General features: G+C 44.2%; 1 protein-coding gene across 1 annotated transcript in view; it reads right to left on the reverse strand.

Annotated features, from left to right (window-relative positions):
• The window catches only part of LOC146823027 (uncharacterized), a 119,147-nt gene that overhangs the window by 69,511 nt on the left and 32,448 nt on the right, over positions 1–17,188 (reverse strand). The window contains exon 3 of the mRNA XM_085606353.1: positions 10,372–10,450. Within this exon, the coding sequence (XP_085462479.1) occupies positions 10,372–10,450 (79 nt within the window). The remainder of the gene's footprint in view (positions 1–10,371; positions 10,451–17,188) is intronic.

Below are 17,188 nucleotides of genomic sequence, written 5' to 3' on the forward strand. Positions count from 1 at the left end.
GGCGGAGTCGTCGGCTTTGGAGACGGGGACGTCTTCTTCATCACCCGATTGTTTCAGCTGGAGTTCGGGGTCTGTACCAAAGACGTCTGGAATCAAGCTGGTTCCGCGAGACATTTCGTGTCGTCGAGCCCGACGATGGCGGATGGTTTCCTTTGACCTGAGTGATGCACAGGCCTTGCAGTTCTTATCTTTGTGCTCGGGGAGAGGCAGAGATTGCACACCTCGTGCAAGTCTGTGTGTGGGAACTTAGCACCACACCCGGGGCATTTCTTGAAGGGAGTCCTTTACATTGACTGCAGGCATGGTCGGCGCGGTGAGGTCCAATGGCCCGCGTCGAAGATGGTGTTGAAGTATGTTTTGAAGATGCGCACCGGAGTGCAACAATGTACATCCGAACAATGGAATGGAGAGTCCTAGAAAAAACGATACGCGTCCATGGCGTGCAAAAAAGGGAACTGACATCAGCATGCTGACGAGGTTTTCTTATGGCTCCGATGACATCACGCGGAGTAGAAAGCAGAGCAGTGCTATTGTGACATCCTTGGCGATGTGGAAGAGCTATGAAAAAAGTTTCTGTGGAATGATGTGCAAGGGGTAATTCAAAAGGTGAAGAATCCACAGGCAGATGTATACATCAGCAACAATTGTATTAAAATCCAAAATAATACAGGTTTCAGTAAAAAAGAAACAGCTGTTGCTGTGGTGGAAATGAAATAGTGGTGTCAGTGCTTGCATTACAGTTCTAGTGTTGAGGATGCATAAGGTTTGAGCTTGCGTAGACGGAGCTTTCTTTTGAAGTATCTTTTTCAAGGGTGAGTATACAGTTATTTTTGCAGTGACACTTTCTCATAGTCCATAGGCTCTTTCCCATTGTCAATGTATGAGTAACCCCCTCACCTACTAACAGAAGAGGAAACTGTTGAAAAAGCTACTACAGCACTGTACCCAGTGTTACAGAGACATGCGCTTGAGTTGTGGCACACCCCCCTACCTTGTGCACTTACCCATCCTTGCCAGGCCCCTTCTTAATCTGGTGCATAAGTTTGGCTGGTAGCCAAAAGGTCATCAGCGCAAGGAAGATAGAGCTGCTAGAAAAAATAACTGTAAACTACTCCAACAACCTGGTTCTTTCCCATGGAACATTTGAATACATTCCACAAAACTGAGAATGAGAACAGAAGGAGGAAAAGGCAGCAGGAGGAAGCCGATATCTAGGCAGTGTACAAAACAATTCATGGACAAACTAGGCATCACTCTGGGAAGTAATCTCATGAGGATAGTGACAGAATTGAATTAAGGTGGCCAACACAGCTGGTGGGCAGATCCATCAGAGAGAAACATGCCTGCAGGATCCCATCAAGCTGGTTTCTCCCTCTTGGATGGCGCTTAGACATTGGATTTGGCTATCCAGATAGAACCAATGAGAGAAGAAAGTGAAACCCTTTGCCACTGGTTGGCTTAGCAAGATTTAAGACTGCATCAATGCTTCCAAAGATTATGAAAAGGTTGGCAGAGCTATGGTTCTAGCAATGTAAAAATGCAAGGCTTTATGATGTTGGGAACATAGGTTATTTTTCTGAAGTGAATATGGTTTGCAGCTAGCTAGTAAGCAGGGCTGAAGTTATTGTGGCAGAAAGGCAGACATCAAGGCATGAACTTTATGTGACAGAGGGCCTTTAGCTCAAATGTATTATGCATGAATCTGCCCAAAACTGGATTAGGGTCGACAGTCGGGTATCCAACCAGAGAAAAGAGGTGACTCAGAACAGTCATAAGGCATTTGACAATCACAGTGGCAAAGGCTTCTCAAGTTCTCTTGCAGCAGGCCCAATGACCACTATGCAAGCCTTGCAGGTGCCCACCTGAACTCCTGATCTGTCCAGATGACGAATAAAGGTCATCACACCATCTACAGAGCAAGTGAGCAGGTTGAGCCTCTGTGGAACGGCGCAGTAACAGAATCTCCTTACAGCTGCCCAGATCTCCAAGTTTTCTGTACAAAGATTGAGGGGGCAAAATCTAATGTTTTAAGAATCAGGTGTTCATGTTGTTAGGTTTGTCATCTGTGGATGGTGTGTGTGCTCTCTTTGAAGCATAAAACCAAATTTGGCGGGGCTATGCTGGAGCCAGCAAGATGACTCAGCACTTTCAGCTTTCTTTGATCTCTCAGGATCAGACGAGACAAAGGAGATGTATTTTGAAATGCTCCTCGTCAATCCAACATTAGTCTATTCACAAGGCTGCACCAGGAGTTCAGTTGAGTATCAGAAGCACTGAAGGCTTGGCTTCTCTAGGATTAAAAGATGGAGTTGAAGAGTTTCGTACTGAATTTTTCACACATTGAAACACAGGTTTACACTATCTGTCGTAGTGTTGTCGACTTCCTAATGTTGTCCCAAATTGCAGAACATGCCACTCTTGACCACCCACTTCAAAATCTTCACTGCAAGCTGAGAGAGTTGCCAGGAGTGTGTGTCTCCTTGAGTTTGGCCATAAAAGATAGATGATGTGTTGCTCAAGAGTACCTTCACCACTCAGGACCTCATCTTTTACAGAAAGGTTTTCATTGCTAGTAAGACTGCCTTCAACTGCTGCAGATTTATTGCACACAATGTATTAACTACAGATTTTTGATGATGCACAAAATCCTAGTTGAGCACCCCCGAAAATTCACGCACATTGACTTCACTGCACAGTCCGTCTACCATGTAGACTTCAAAATATTAGTCACATGATGGACAATTCACTGAAGAACACATGCTAGAAATGTTCGAAACCATATTTTGTTTCTTTTATTTTTCTCCATTCGTAAAATACTGTGGAACAATCCTTCAAACTCCCCCTGCCCCATACTCTAAGAAAAGGCTTACTCCAGCTATTTAATGAGTACATTTGAGTGCACTACTGTTATATCCTTTCTTCCTTTACCTTGGTATGATCTGTCCCCCCTCCTGTTACCCTCTCCCTGGTTTCCTCCACCTGAAGCTCACCTTAGACTGTTGGCACGGTTGACAGTTGAGGAGAGTGGATGGCCAATGAAGCAGTACTGTGACCTATTCCTGTTCCTGTCATTCCTTACTTTCAACACGGACGATGATTTACTGCGAAAGAGGCAGTGTTGGCCATTTCCACTCTGTGTGCTCTCTCCAGATGCAGACAGTGTGACTTCAGGATTACAATACAAAGAAGAAGTACGTGGGCACTGACGGATCAACAGATCGAGATAAGAAACTTAAAAGAAGACAGTAAATTCTACAAGAAGGATTAAGCAGTATACTATTACCGCTCTTCAGGTTTAATTAAGGTGAACCAAGTAAGCACTGTGACCAGTTTGCAAAGACCTGTGAATTTACTTTTTCCGTGTTCCTGATGTGTATTGACAAGACTTTTAATGCGTTAAAAGAAAAAAGAAATGCAAGCTTAATTTTCTCCTGTCAAAAGTAACAGTAATGAGAATCGGGGTGCAACCTACTGCTTTTCTAGATCCTGAGGAGATTCCTGGCATTCGAGCGTGCACGGTGGTTGATGAAGCTGTTACGTAAACCTCTTGCCGCCGCTGCCTTTGCTGAGGTGGTAGTGTTCAAGTACCACAGCGGCAGGGGATGATGAGAAGTCTGTGTTCCTGTTCTGCTCTGACGGTGAGGGACCCACCATTAGAACACCGCTGCACCTGCCGACGCCAGAGCATGACGAGATAGCGGACCCCCGTCACTGAAGTTCAGGGAGGAGGAGCCTACCGCGCAAGTTCATTCCTGGCGTCTTTCTGCAGGGAGTAGCGTCCTTCCCTCTGCCCCACCTTTCTGGTTCCTGTCAAGATTTCTGTGCAGGCACCATGTGGGGACAGCGCACCTTGTACCTGTGCACCAGTTTTTGCCGCTCAGGCGGTAAGAATCAGTTTCACCAATGCCTCAGGAGGACATTCATGTCTCACTTTCAAGAATTTTTTTTAATAGAATAAATAAAAGGAAGGAGAAATTCTCTAAGGACCTTTTTCCAAGATTCCGATTTTCTGATAAAGCTTGTAAGTACTCTTAAACATCGAAACAGCAAGACAATTTTTTGGGGGACATCACTTATATTGTACTTTTCCATAGCGTATTACCAAATATAAAACATTTAGTCCTGGTTTGTCTCCTAATAGTGTTAGTGTGGTAGCAATTTTCAGAGCACTGTTTTGTAAAGCATTTTTCTTAGACATCTAGGGTTCCCCATCCTAAATCCATCTTCCCTCTAGTACAATTTGCCATAGCTGGCTCTACTTTCACCTTTTACTACACTCCCCAGTTACCCATTTCCCACCATCATGGCTGCAGAAAGCATGAGCCAACCTCCTCCTTTCTTAAATGAGTTAGGAGAGCCAGAAATAAGCTGGAAGGAGTGGTTCAAATTGTTTGAATCGTATCTTATAGCCATTGGAGGGGAACGATTTAGTTCAGTATGCAAGCAACACATTCTCCTCCAAAATTTGGGTGTTTATGGGCGTAAGATATACAAAACATTACCAGAACCTGAAAGTGAAGGAGCAGATAAGGGAATGGATATTTTTGTGAGCACTATGAACAAGTTGGAAATACACTTTGGTGATAAGATACATGTAGTTTTAGAGCGCCACAGGTTTTTTAGCAGGACTCAAGATAAACAAGAGTCAGTGACAAATTACGTGGCAGCATTGAGGGGTCTCACCCAATTATACGAACTTGGCAACCTCACTGATTCCTTGATAAGAGCCCAACTTGTTTGTTGTACTAACAATGTTCGCATCCAGGAGAAGCTTGTAGCCAAGAACTCTAGTCTAAGAGAGGCAGTGGCTATTGCTTAATCAGTTGAACATACAGCAAAGTGCATGAGCGAAATGAAGTCAAATGCAGAAGGGGTAGCTAGCATACAGGAGGAGGAGGAAAGGAGTGAGGTATGTAAGCTAAAGAATAGGGAAGGCGTGAACAACAAGACCACTAATAATGAAAGAAGTCTAAAATGTTACAGGTGTGACAGCAGCAATCACCTGGCTAACAATGTGCATTGCCCAGCAAAAGGTGTAACTTGTAAAAAATGCAACAGAAGAGGACATTTCGCAAGAGTATGCAGAGGGGGTGACCCCCATATCAAGGAGGGCGGCAGTGTAGAAGGTTCTATGGTCAAAGGAGTAAAATGTGTACAGCCTTTTGAGAAGAAATATGTTTTACAGCTTAAAAGATTGTTCAAACAGTGTCAGTGTCATTTATCCAAAGTGTGAGGTCATGTTGAATAACAAATGGATAACAATGTTTGCAGATTCCTCTTCCCCTTTTACTCTTTTGAACAAAAATGATTATAAGTGCTTTAGGGAACAGCTAGGGAACACGTTGCAGGAGGCTGGTATCTCACCCACAGGGGACAACAAGGAGCTCATACCCCTTCTAGGAATGAAGGAGATGCATATTCAGTTCAAGGGAGGGGTTACCTATGGAAAAGTATACATTGTAGAGTCGGGGTCCAACCTGTTAGGATGGCAGCACCAGAAGGAACTAGGAATCATTTTAGATCCCAGCAAAAAAGAACAGGTCCTTCTTACTGCTGAGGACCCGGCTGGGGGCAACATTTGTGATGAATTTCCCAGATTGTTTCGGGAAAAGCTGGGCCTTTTACAAAATTTCCAACACAAAATTAAACTCAAGGACAATGCCAAACCCATTGTTCACAAATTGCGCCCAGTTACGCATCTAATGAGGGAGCCTTTAGAAAAAGAACTGAATAAATTGTGCGACACGGGAATTATTCAACCCGTGGAATGTTCAGAATGGTTGGCGCCAGTTGTGATCACAGCCAAGGCCAATGGGGAAGGCATCTGTCTATGTGTAGACTTGAGGAGCCTCAACAAGAGCATCTGGGTAGAAAGACACCCACTGCCGAACATCAATAAGATGCTCAGTACCATGGGACAGGCGAGGTACTTCAGCATCATTGACCTGTCAATGACTTATCACCAGGTGGAACTTCACCCAGAATCGAGACCACTTACCACGTTCATAACCCCTCAAGGTGCGTATATGTTCAGTAGAATGCCGTTTGGGTTAGCGTCCGTTGCTGCGGTTTTCCAAAAGATGATGCAGCAAGTCTTGAAGGATGTTGACCGCTACTTGTGCTTCAAGGATGATATCTTGGTGTATGGACGTACTGTGGAAGACCACAACTGCACACTTAGGACTGTCTTCCAGAAGCTCATGGATGCAGGTTTGACAGTACAAAAGTCTAAGTGCAAAATAAGGGTGACGTTGGTCGACTACCTTGGGCATTCTATTTCTTAAGAAGGGTTTAAACCTAAAGGAAACCTGCTTGGTGCTGTGAGGGACTACCAAATTATGTGTTCACCTGAATCACGTAAAGGATAACAATACAAGTGACGAAAAAGTTTTTGTCTTTATATGTCTTTATGTGTGTTTTGTCTGTTTTTCTTTTACAGGCGTTACTAGCCCCGGAATTGTAGGATGGCTTTGCGGTAGAACAGTGAGTTTTACCGCCCAAACGCCACTGGTAAGGGTGCACCTTAACGTGTGCATACCGCCGTGGTGTTCTCTGTGGTCCTGATGAATGCTTAGCCGATTGGGCATGATAAGCAGAAACATGTTGACCTTATCTTGATTCGGACGAGCCCTGGCTTACCTAATTGGCCGGCTCCTGTCCAACTCACTTGTTTTTATTGGTCTTTGGTTTACCAGGATTAAATTGGTTATTGGTTAAAACCATTCACCTTTTAATTTCACTCCCTTCTCATTCAAAAACCAGCTCCGCTGTAACTCAGGCATCGCAGCACACCAGAGAGGCACTCGGCCTCTCTGGTGGGAACCCGATGATGAAGCATGTCACCAACTAGGTTGGTGAGTGAGGGTTCTTTTAACATATCATTTTGGTTTTTGCCCACGCTGTTACTCTTTGTTTGCTCCTTCCCCCGTTCACTCTTTTGTTGTTGATCTATTAAGCTAGGGGGATCAAGAGTGATTTTCCCTCACCCTCTCTTTGTTATTGTGCTGTGAGGGATGCTCCATATCCAAAAATCAAGGATGAACTCAAGTCTTTCCTAGGGCTGATGAAATACATGACCAAGTACATAAAGAACTTTGCGTCCAAATGCAAACCAGTGCGAGAATTACTAAAGAAAAATAAGGACTTTGAATGGTGTGAACGGCATAAATTCGTGGTGGATACGCTCAAAGAAGAGATCCTAAGTTCGCCTGCTTTGGGGGTTTTTGATTCTAAGAGAAAGACCATCCTTACCACAGATGCATTTAACAAAAGGATTGGGGGCCACACTATTACAAAGAGATGCGAAGGAAGAAAGGATCATCGCCTTTGCTTCCCGGTGCCTTACGAATGTAGAGAAGAATTACTCTGTAATTGAAAAGGAGGCCCTTGCGTGCTTCTGGGCCGTGAAGCATTTTAAATTCTTCCTGTGGCAGCTGGATTTCACCATTTGCACGGATCACAAGCCCCTCACCTTCATCTTCACCGAGAAAGGTATGGAGAACTGCACTCCACATATTGGGAAATGGATTCTTGGGCTGGAGAATTTTAATTTCAGAGTGGAGTTGCCGACTTCTTGTCAAGAACACCCTTGGAAGTGGAACACCCCGAGGAGATGCTAGACAGTCCCATCATGATGGTGGATGACCCAGCAATTACAAAGGATGAATGGAAGAAATGCATGGAAGAAGACGAAGTTTTGGACAAGATTAAGATCAAATTGAGAGAAGTGTGGCCTAGCAAGTGCAGTGATCTGGAATATGAACTCAAAGACTTCTGGGAAATCAGGAATGACTTAAGTGTCATTGGTGACAGACTCTACCGGCAAAATAAAGTTGTACCGCCTGCAGGTCTCAGAAAGAGGATAGTCGAACTTGCGCATGAAGGACATTTGGGACACAGCATTACCAAAAGTAGAGCACGTGCAACCTTCTGTTTCCCTAGAATGCACACCATGGCGGAGCAAACAGTGAAGGACTGTGTCAGTTGTGCCAGAAGTGATAAGTCTAAATCCCTACGCAAGGCCCCTTTGTCCCCTGTTATCGTACCCCTTACGCTGTGGAGTAAACTAGCCATGGACATTATTGGACCCATGGACAACTTGAGTATCGAGAAGAGGTTCATGTTGGTTTTGGTTGACAACACTTCCCATTGGGTCACATAGAAATTTGTAAGTCGCATAAACACTAATGCCATCCTGGATATCCTCAAGGACGTGTTCTCCAAGGAGGGCATACCTTCCACCATAGTCACTGACAATGGTGTACAATTTACATCTCAACTCATGAAGGAATTCTCAACCAATATGAACATCAAACACAAATTGACTGCCCTATATTGTCCAAAAGCAAATGGCCTGGTTGAGATGACAAATAGGATGATCAAGGAACACATTTAACTGGCCAAAACCAACTCTCATGACCTGGAGTCATCCCTACGTGACTGTCTGTGGGCATACCACACCACGCCTAATCTGAAAGCAGGGATTTTCCCTTTTGTTTCTCTCAGAAGGAGAGAGCCCTGCACAAAACTTAACCCTAGTTGGTTGGGAGGAGGTAGAGCAGTAAATCCTAGCCCTGAGGAGCTTTGCAGGAAGATCGACCTGCTCCAATCTAAGTATAAGGAATGGTACATCAATAAGAATGGGGTCAAAGCCCCCAGTTGGAGAGTAGGTGATGTGGTGCAGATCAAGGGAAACTTGAAAGACCCACACAGTCTATGCAAATTCTACCCTCCTTGTCACATTGTAAAAGCCTTCAACAATATAGTTCTCCTTGATAATGGACAATGGTGGAGTTGTGATAAAGTTGTAAAGTCTAAAATGTTTACATGATATGTAGAATCTTCTTCTTTAGCTATTAATTTGTCCCTTGTAAGGAGGGAGGTATGTTATATCCTTTCTTCCTTTACCTTGGCATGATCTGTTCCCCCCTCCTATTACCCTCTCCTTGGTTTCCTCCACCTGGAGCAAACCTTAGAATGTTGGCAAGGTTGACAGTTGTGGAGAGTGGATGGCCAATAAAGCAGTACTGTGAACTATTCCTGTTCCTGTCATTCCTTACTTTCAACAACTACCATGTCGATTTATAACCTGCAAACTCTTTTCTAAAACTGATCTGCAGGTGTTCACCAGATTTAGTACTGCCAACTCCAGATTACTTAATTTCCCATCCTTACCCCTTTCATTTTGACTGTGGAAATCTTCTGTGCAAGCAGATTATTCACGTTCATAAATTCAATCTGAAAACAGAAATGTCAGAAATATGCAATTTCAAGGTTTGCATTGGCTTGTTGACAGAAAACAATTTCCATTCCGACGGGGAAGAACCAACCCCTGGGTTTCCTGATGCATCCCAACGTAGGATGAGGGGAGGAGATAGTCACTAAAGAATTAGTACATTTTACTCTCAATTGTCTTTTGGGTAGGCGGATGTGTATTTATATTCCTTTCTGTATCAGACGAAAATAACCTAACCAGAAAAATACATATAGGTTGCTTGTTCTATTACCCTAGAGAAAAAGTTAAGGCTGCACTATGCATTGTATTCCAAGATTGCAACCGCCAGATTATCCCTGCAGTCTTTGCTTGTAGCGGAAACTGATCTATAGTGGTTCCTGTTTCTGGGCTTTAAAAAGGGATACAGTAATTGCTTCACATTGTCTATGCAACATATCTCATTCTTTCAACGCTCGTTCCTGATTTCATCACAACTTGTTTTATTGCCGACTGATTTCTTCATTCTCCGGGACACCCCATCCATACATAGCCTCAGAGGAATACTTCAATAATTGTCTGATCAGCAAAGCCTTTAGCCTTATGCCCTCATAATGGTGGTGCAATTGGGCTACAGGAAAATAGTGAAGACAGTGACACTAACACAAACTCTCTGTTGTGTCCCACTTTTTCCAGTTCCTGAAGGCCCACTTTTTACAATCCCCACATTCTCACGGATATGCCCTTTCCACAGTTTACTGTCTGTACGGCTCTAATAATCTTGAGAGGAGTAGGGGTTGCTGATTTGATTCCATGTCCTCTGAAGTTTGCTTGAATATAAAAATATATCAAGAGAGTTGCTGGGCAACGTACAGGATCTCTGTTAATTGTTGGGAAGCACATGTTGGTTAATGATTATATATTTTCTAAAGTAATACCTTTTTACCACTACTTAAACCCTGATAAACATTCATAAACCTACCTTTGATCATCACTTCGTCAACAGACTTTCTGGTGCAAAAGGAGAGGTAGTATTGCAAAACTATTTATTAAAACATGTAGTAATACAGATATAAACTAGGACACATCAGGGAAGTTATGATAAAATGAGGAAAGCATACCACAAGATAAATATTTAATATTAGGACGGAAAAACTTACTTTCTTCTCGAAAAGTCTTGGCTTCTAAACAAAACGCAAAGTCTTGTTTGTTTTTCTTCATGAAATCACTGACTTCATCCTGCAATTAATTAATGCACAGCTTGAATTATAATTCGGTCATAGCTTGTAGTACAATTTGAAATTATCGGCATATTCAATGCTCTGTTTTAAGGAGGCCACTAAGAGTGCATATGAAAAATGCTCTGTTCTTAGATAGAAGAGTGAAAGGAAAAAATTTAGCAGTTCAAAGGTTGCCTCAGAGAGAGAGAGAGAGATATGAATATAGAGGGAGGAAGAGAGAACAAAGGAAGGGATTGATCCCAGCAGCATGCATTTCTAACTTTCATATATCTGTAATTTCCCACGCATTTATAGAGCTATTGTACCATGGAGGTTTACACCCTTCGTGTTTCTTATATAGGGAGATAAGGCAAGTGAGGCACAGAAAATTGACAAGGATCACAGAATATGGACAAGCTGGGTCTAATCCATGAACAGTAAAATAATCATTGGAACATATCCCCTCTCCCATTTATGATGTAACCACAGATATTATTGAGATATTTAAGATCAACTTCCTCTGTTAAGATGGCATAAATTGATAAACTAATTGTGGGAATTTATCATAGGAATACGCATTAATTATCTCGCTAATCTCAAAGAACTAACAAGCAAAAGTTACTTGCCCCTAAAGCAAGGTCTCCATTAAGGGAGCAACCCCCTTGAGTTCCTGCTCTCCCAGCGCACAGCTCCGCAGCTATAACCAGGCAGTGCTCTGCCTCTGTTCAGCAAAGACCAAGGTTTAAGGCCTACTCCTGCCTATTCTGTTTTGCTTAGTTTCTCTTTTATCTCCTTTTGTTCGTTTCTCTTTTCTCCTTTTTATTTCATTCTCATCATTTCATCTTTCTTATTTATTAAGCCTTCCCGCTGCTGCTGCCCCCGTGGCCCCTCCCTCGTTTTTCCCGCTCCAGGCTCCCAGTTTTCCCGCCCTCCCCCACCCTTAACTTAATGGAGGCTGCTGTGCGGCCGCGCACAGTGGGCATGCCAAAAGCGCGACAAAGGCAAGTCCATCTGTGACCCGACAGCAACCAGTGCCAGGAACCCTGGTCCTCCGACCTGCCAACGCTACAGTTCTGCGGTCCTCCACGCACTCAACGTCTGCCGCCACTCCCTCATCCTCGCTGAGAGCCAGGACCCACCTCCACCGACTAGCAACAACTTCACCGTAGCCCAAACCCTGCAATGCATCCTGCTCAACGTCCGCTCCCTCCACAGACATGCCACGGAAATCTGGGACCTTCTCGACTGCACCACTCCGGACGTCACTTTTCTTACCGAAACCTGGACCAACGACTTCTCAGGACCATACATTGCGATCACCATCCCCGAAGGCTACCAAATCACCTGGAATAATCGCCGAAACCGCCCCCATGGGCTGCATCGCCACCGCCCATTAGACCAAAGTCTGCCTGAGCACCTACACCGACGGGCCCACAGACCTAATGGATCACCTCCACTTCAAGATACTTCAACCCGACCACCACCCTTCGAGGCACCCTCATCTACAGACCTCCCGGACCACGCTCACCTTTCTCCGACTCCATCACCCCACATGCAATTACCTCCACTGACTACACCTTGCTGGGAGACCTCAACTTCCACCTCGACAGCCGCCAAGACCCCAATACTCGACTCTATCTTCACAGCAGGAAAATCCATCTCCTTCAGCCACACCTCCGAACTCCCATGGACGGACCATCACTGTGTCCACTTCACCTTCAAAGCAAACATCTCCTACAGATGCCCACCCCAGCTCCAAAGCAGAAATTGGAACAAGATCTCCGACGACCAGCTCGCTGCCACCCTCAGTAGCTCCACTCCCGCCACCTCAGACAACAACCCCACTACCGCCGCCTGCACCCTCCACAAATGGATCACTTATTGCACCAACACCGTCGCCCCCCTCAAGCAATCCTTCAACCCTCACGCCAAGAAGGCCAGCTGGTTCTCCACCGAACTCCGAGAATCCAGACGAACCTGCTGATGCCTTGAAAAACTATAGAGGAACTCCAAAACCCCAACAGACCTTGACAACTACAAAACAGCCACCACCACAAACTCATCAGACATTCAAGTAAGAGAGCTCTCCAGGACAGAATCTCCACCCACGCACACAACAGCAAAGAAATCTTCGGCATCATCAGAGTTCGCCCAACCCAACAGTGAGTCCACTGACATCCCCCCTTCCAGGACCTCTATGACAGCCTCAGCGCCTTCTTCCATCACAAAATCAAGACCATATATGACAACTTCAACGACAACAACCTCCATGGAGAACCCTCACCCACAGCTTCCGACAACACACAGCCGACACTGGACAGCTGGACTGCCCTCAGCATCGAAGATACCCTAAAGACTATGAGGAACATCCACTCCGGTGCCGCCACTGTCCCCTGCCCCCATCACATCTACCACAGAGCCGCAGACATCATCGCCCCTGAGCTGCAAAGAATCATCAATCACTACTTCGAGACTGCCTCCTTCACCGATGACTGGAAACATGTTGAGATCAACCCTCTCCTGAAAAAGACCCCACCAACCTTAAGAACTTCAGACCGATCTCCTTACTTCCGTACCCAGCAAAAGTCAGTGAAAAAGCTAACAACAGCCTCCTACATCCTCAACTCTTCCCAATCAGGCTTCAGTAAAAACCACAGCACTGAAACCGCCCTCATCGCCACAACAGACGACATCCGCTCCCTCCTCGACAAAGGAGAGACTGTGACCCTCATCCTCTTGGACCTTTCCGCGGCCTTCGACACAGTCTCACATTGCACCCTAGGCCACAGACTCCATGATGCAGGAATCTGGAAAAAAGCCCTCGACTGAAACCGCTGACTCCTCTCCGACAGAATGCAGCAGTTCAGACTTCCTCCTTTCCTCTCGGAACACACACCGACCACCTGCGGAGTCCCCCAAGGATCCTCCATCAGCCCCACTCTGTTCAACATCTACATGGCCCTGCTCGCAACCATCTTCAGAGCACACAGACTCAACATCATATTGTACGCAGACGACACCCAACTCATCCTCTCCCTGACCAATGAACCGAACACCTCGAAACACAACTTTCAAGAAGGAATGGAAGCTGTCGCCGGGTGGATGAAGAACAGCTGCCTACAACTGAACACAGACAAACCAAAGTACTCACCATAAACCTAGAACGACACCTGGTAGCCCCCCGCTCTCAGGAACCCACTCCCACCCACGGGCCACGCACGCAACTTCGTAATCATCCTGGACTTCGAACCTGAAAATGGACCACCAAATCAATGCCGTCACCTCTTCCTGTTTCCATACCCTTTGTCTCCAATGGAACATTTTCAACCGGATTCCCCTCGAACACAGGAAAACCACCACCCACGCCCTCATCAGCAGCAGACTGGACTACGGCAACACACTCTACGCCGGGCTCAACAAAAAATAGTCCTTAACCTACTGCGCCACTGCAACTTCACCCAACACCTGCGGGCACTTCATTGGTTCCCTGTCAAGAAGAGAATCATTTTCAAGCTTCTCACCTACGCCCACAAAGCTATCCACAACACCGGCCTCGCCTACATGAACACCCCCTCTTGTTCCACGCATCCCTAAAGACCACTCCGCTCAGCCCAGCTTGCCCTTGCGACGGTGCCACGCATCAAGAAGGCCAGAGCGGGAGGCCGCTCCTTCTCTCTCCTCACGGCCAAGGCATAGAACACCCACCCGCACCACCTCCGCCAGACACCAACTCTCTCCAAGTTCCTGAAGGACCTCAAGACCTGGCCCTTCACCGAATCGCCATGAGCGTTCAGCAACTGCACAAACCCTGGTGGACCAGAAAGTCCTAATGAGCCCTGGAAGACCTCAGGACCTACTTGCCATCCCAACGGTACTCCGTAAGCGCCAAGGAGCTGCATGCACCCCCCCCCCCCCAGCGCCTTGAGACCCTCCCGTGTGAGTAGATGCTCTTAATAAACCTTTGATTGATTGACTAGCTTAATGATAAAGGTACTTGGACCCAAATAACCAAATTGAGGCACTACATATGTTGCAGTCAATGGTTATGGTAACTAAATTTCATCAGAGCAGGATTTGGGACTATCCTTGTACTAGTAAACACCATTCCTAGATATGCTGCCTGGGGTGATGAGAGCTTGGGGTAGAAATATAAGGAAACCAGGACTGAATAGAGTCCACTATCAAGTGGTTCATGATCTCAGAGAAGATTCTCGTTATGGAGAACTGCTACTACATGCAAGTACCAATTACCTCTCAATTGTTGGATCTTCACTAATACCTGTAAAGAACACTCATAAGAACAGCAAGTTAATACTTATACTCACAAATAGTGAAATAGAAAAAATGCAGACACAGAAGTAGAACTGCGCAGATATGGATTATTTACTTTACCTAAAGAGGATCCAAAGAAACACCTGGCTCACCTGGACATCTACTCTGAAGCCAAAGTCTATTCTGACTTGCCTTGAAAATATGTGATTATTTTACAGGTAGCTGCAAAAGAAATAGTAGTTGGTATTTTAACTCTAAGTAAATAAGCCTTGGGCTATTCTGAGATGGGTCTATTTTCACTCTGGAAGTGAGGGGTTATACAGAAACAGTCTAAAAGGCAACAGGGTGCCTAGATGTTCCCATTCCTATATGAAAAGGCACATAATTGCCAAAAGGCATGTTAGTGTTTCTTTTTCTTATTTATTTAGGTTGGCAAAAATACAGAAGGCATGACTGCGTTTATTAAATTTCAGAACTGCTCATAAATGCATGGTAGCATGCTGAATAAACACAATGCATAACATTAATAATAAAGATTAGTAAACGCCCATATGTTATGATACGACAATACAGTTTGATTATTTCTGCAGTATTCTTAAAAAATCTTTTTAAGCAATCTCAGTGTTTACATAAGCAACTAAGATTAGTACATTTATCATATATTATAATACTAAGATCTGGATCTTGCCCCAAATTCTTAAAAATCTTTGCAAAGATTTAGTCTTACACAAATATTTTCCAAGTTCCAATAAGGATGATTTGAAGTTTTCCAGGCTTGTGCAATTAATTAATATGCAACCAAAATCCTCAAGAAAACAATAGGATCATAAACATGTTGATTAATCCCTATCATAACTACTACTGAGTCAGAATAACCTTATATTGAGGACCTAATGAGATCTGGAAAAGCTCCCGATTCCAGGACAGGATCAACCCTAAGCAGGCAACAAACATATGAACCCTGTTGGAGGGGGTTGTGTAGCATTGGGCGCCTTTATGATTGAATCCGAGCTCGCACTTATTTAGCTTATCATGGGTATTATAAAAAGTAAACATATTACAATAGTGCTAGAGACTGTATACAACAACTTTGATTGCATTAATACTCAATTTAATGGAAGTCTGCAATGTATTATTAGAAATCTTTTCTCAAAGCTATCTAGACAATTGAAGTGCCCAGTCATCAAGAGTGATTGGGCTCAGGTTCGAGAAAAAGGGGCATAATAACCCGCTATTTTGCATTGATATTTTCCCAATAGAGCATTACATAAGCAAGGTTGTACATAATATACAACGTCCATATTTTCTGATAATACTAATGCCCTTGGCAGTAAATAATGAAAGATCTCTTTGGCGGTTTTTCCATCTCCCATCTTCTTGGCTAATTAGTTGAAAATATTTTAATATTCCTTGCAAGAACAACTGATGTACAAAGGTGATTTGAAACCGTGACAACCTCATTGGTAGTTCAATATAATTGGAAGTATGCTGTTCCACGGAGGGATAGCCATGCAATCAAGAAAGTTTGAGCTTTCTAAACATATCAAGCCAAACCCAACCTAAGCCCCATAAAGTCATGAGAGTTGGGAAGTGAACAACGCTTCAGAGAATGCCGGGTCTGGTGTCTCAGTGGACTAATATGTCTACTGCAGGGGCCTTTGTTCGACCTCATGGTCACATGTTCAAATCCCGGCGGGTCCACTCAGCCTTTCATCCATTTGCAGTTGATAAAATGAGTACCATTGCGTTGGTGACAATAAACATCTGTTATTCAGCGCCAAGATGCCTACGGGTGAACATGTGCTTTACAAATAAACATGTCATGTTATGAGTAGGGGCAAATAAAACAAGCATTTGCAATGCAATAGGTCTCGGATTTACACGAGTTTAAGCTATTGGCATTGTAAACGGCAATGCCTTTTATTTAGGTTTTAAAATCAAAAACAATAATACAAGGCATCGTCATTTACAATGTCAATAGCTCAAACTCGCGTAAATGCGAGACCTATTGACATACTGTGAAAACAGCTCATTTCTTTTGAGTAGTTCGGTGCCCTGAAGGAACACATTTTTAACATACTCCTGTTTGCATTAGTTGCCAAAGAGGCGCCGCTACTTTATTAATTTCAAGGTGTCAAGGCAAGTTAGGAGAGAGAGGTGGAAGCGTGCTTTGATTTTACAGTTAAGCAGCTATCATCTGACCTTTCACAAAGATTATTATCTACGCAATAAATCTCCCATGTATCTTCACACGATGTAAATGTGTGCTCAACATGCATTTGTCAAATAAAACAAATTGAGCAGCCATTAAAACTACTTTTTCTTGTTGAACACAATGCAATAGGTGTGGCCCTCTAAATAACTAGATCATGGTTGTGTTTGCACAGAGATTCCGATCCATGGGTGATTATGAAACTGAAAAACATTAACAGTTGTTATTTACCTCAGGAGGCGGGACTAACAAGCCAAACACCAATCATAAAAC

Source organism: Triturus cristatus, chromosome 5_2 (assembly GCF_964204655.1).
Source record: "Triturus cristatus chromosome 5_2, aTriCri1.1, whole genome shotgun sequence".
NCBI classification, from domain to species: Eukaryota; Metazoa; Chordata; class Amphibia; order Caudata; family Salamandridae; genus Triturus; species Triturus cristatus.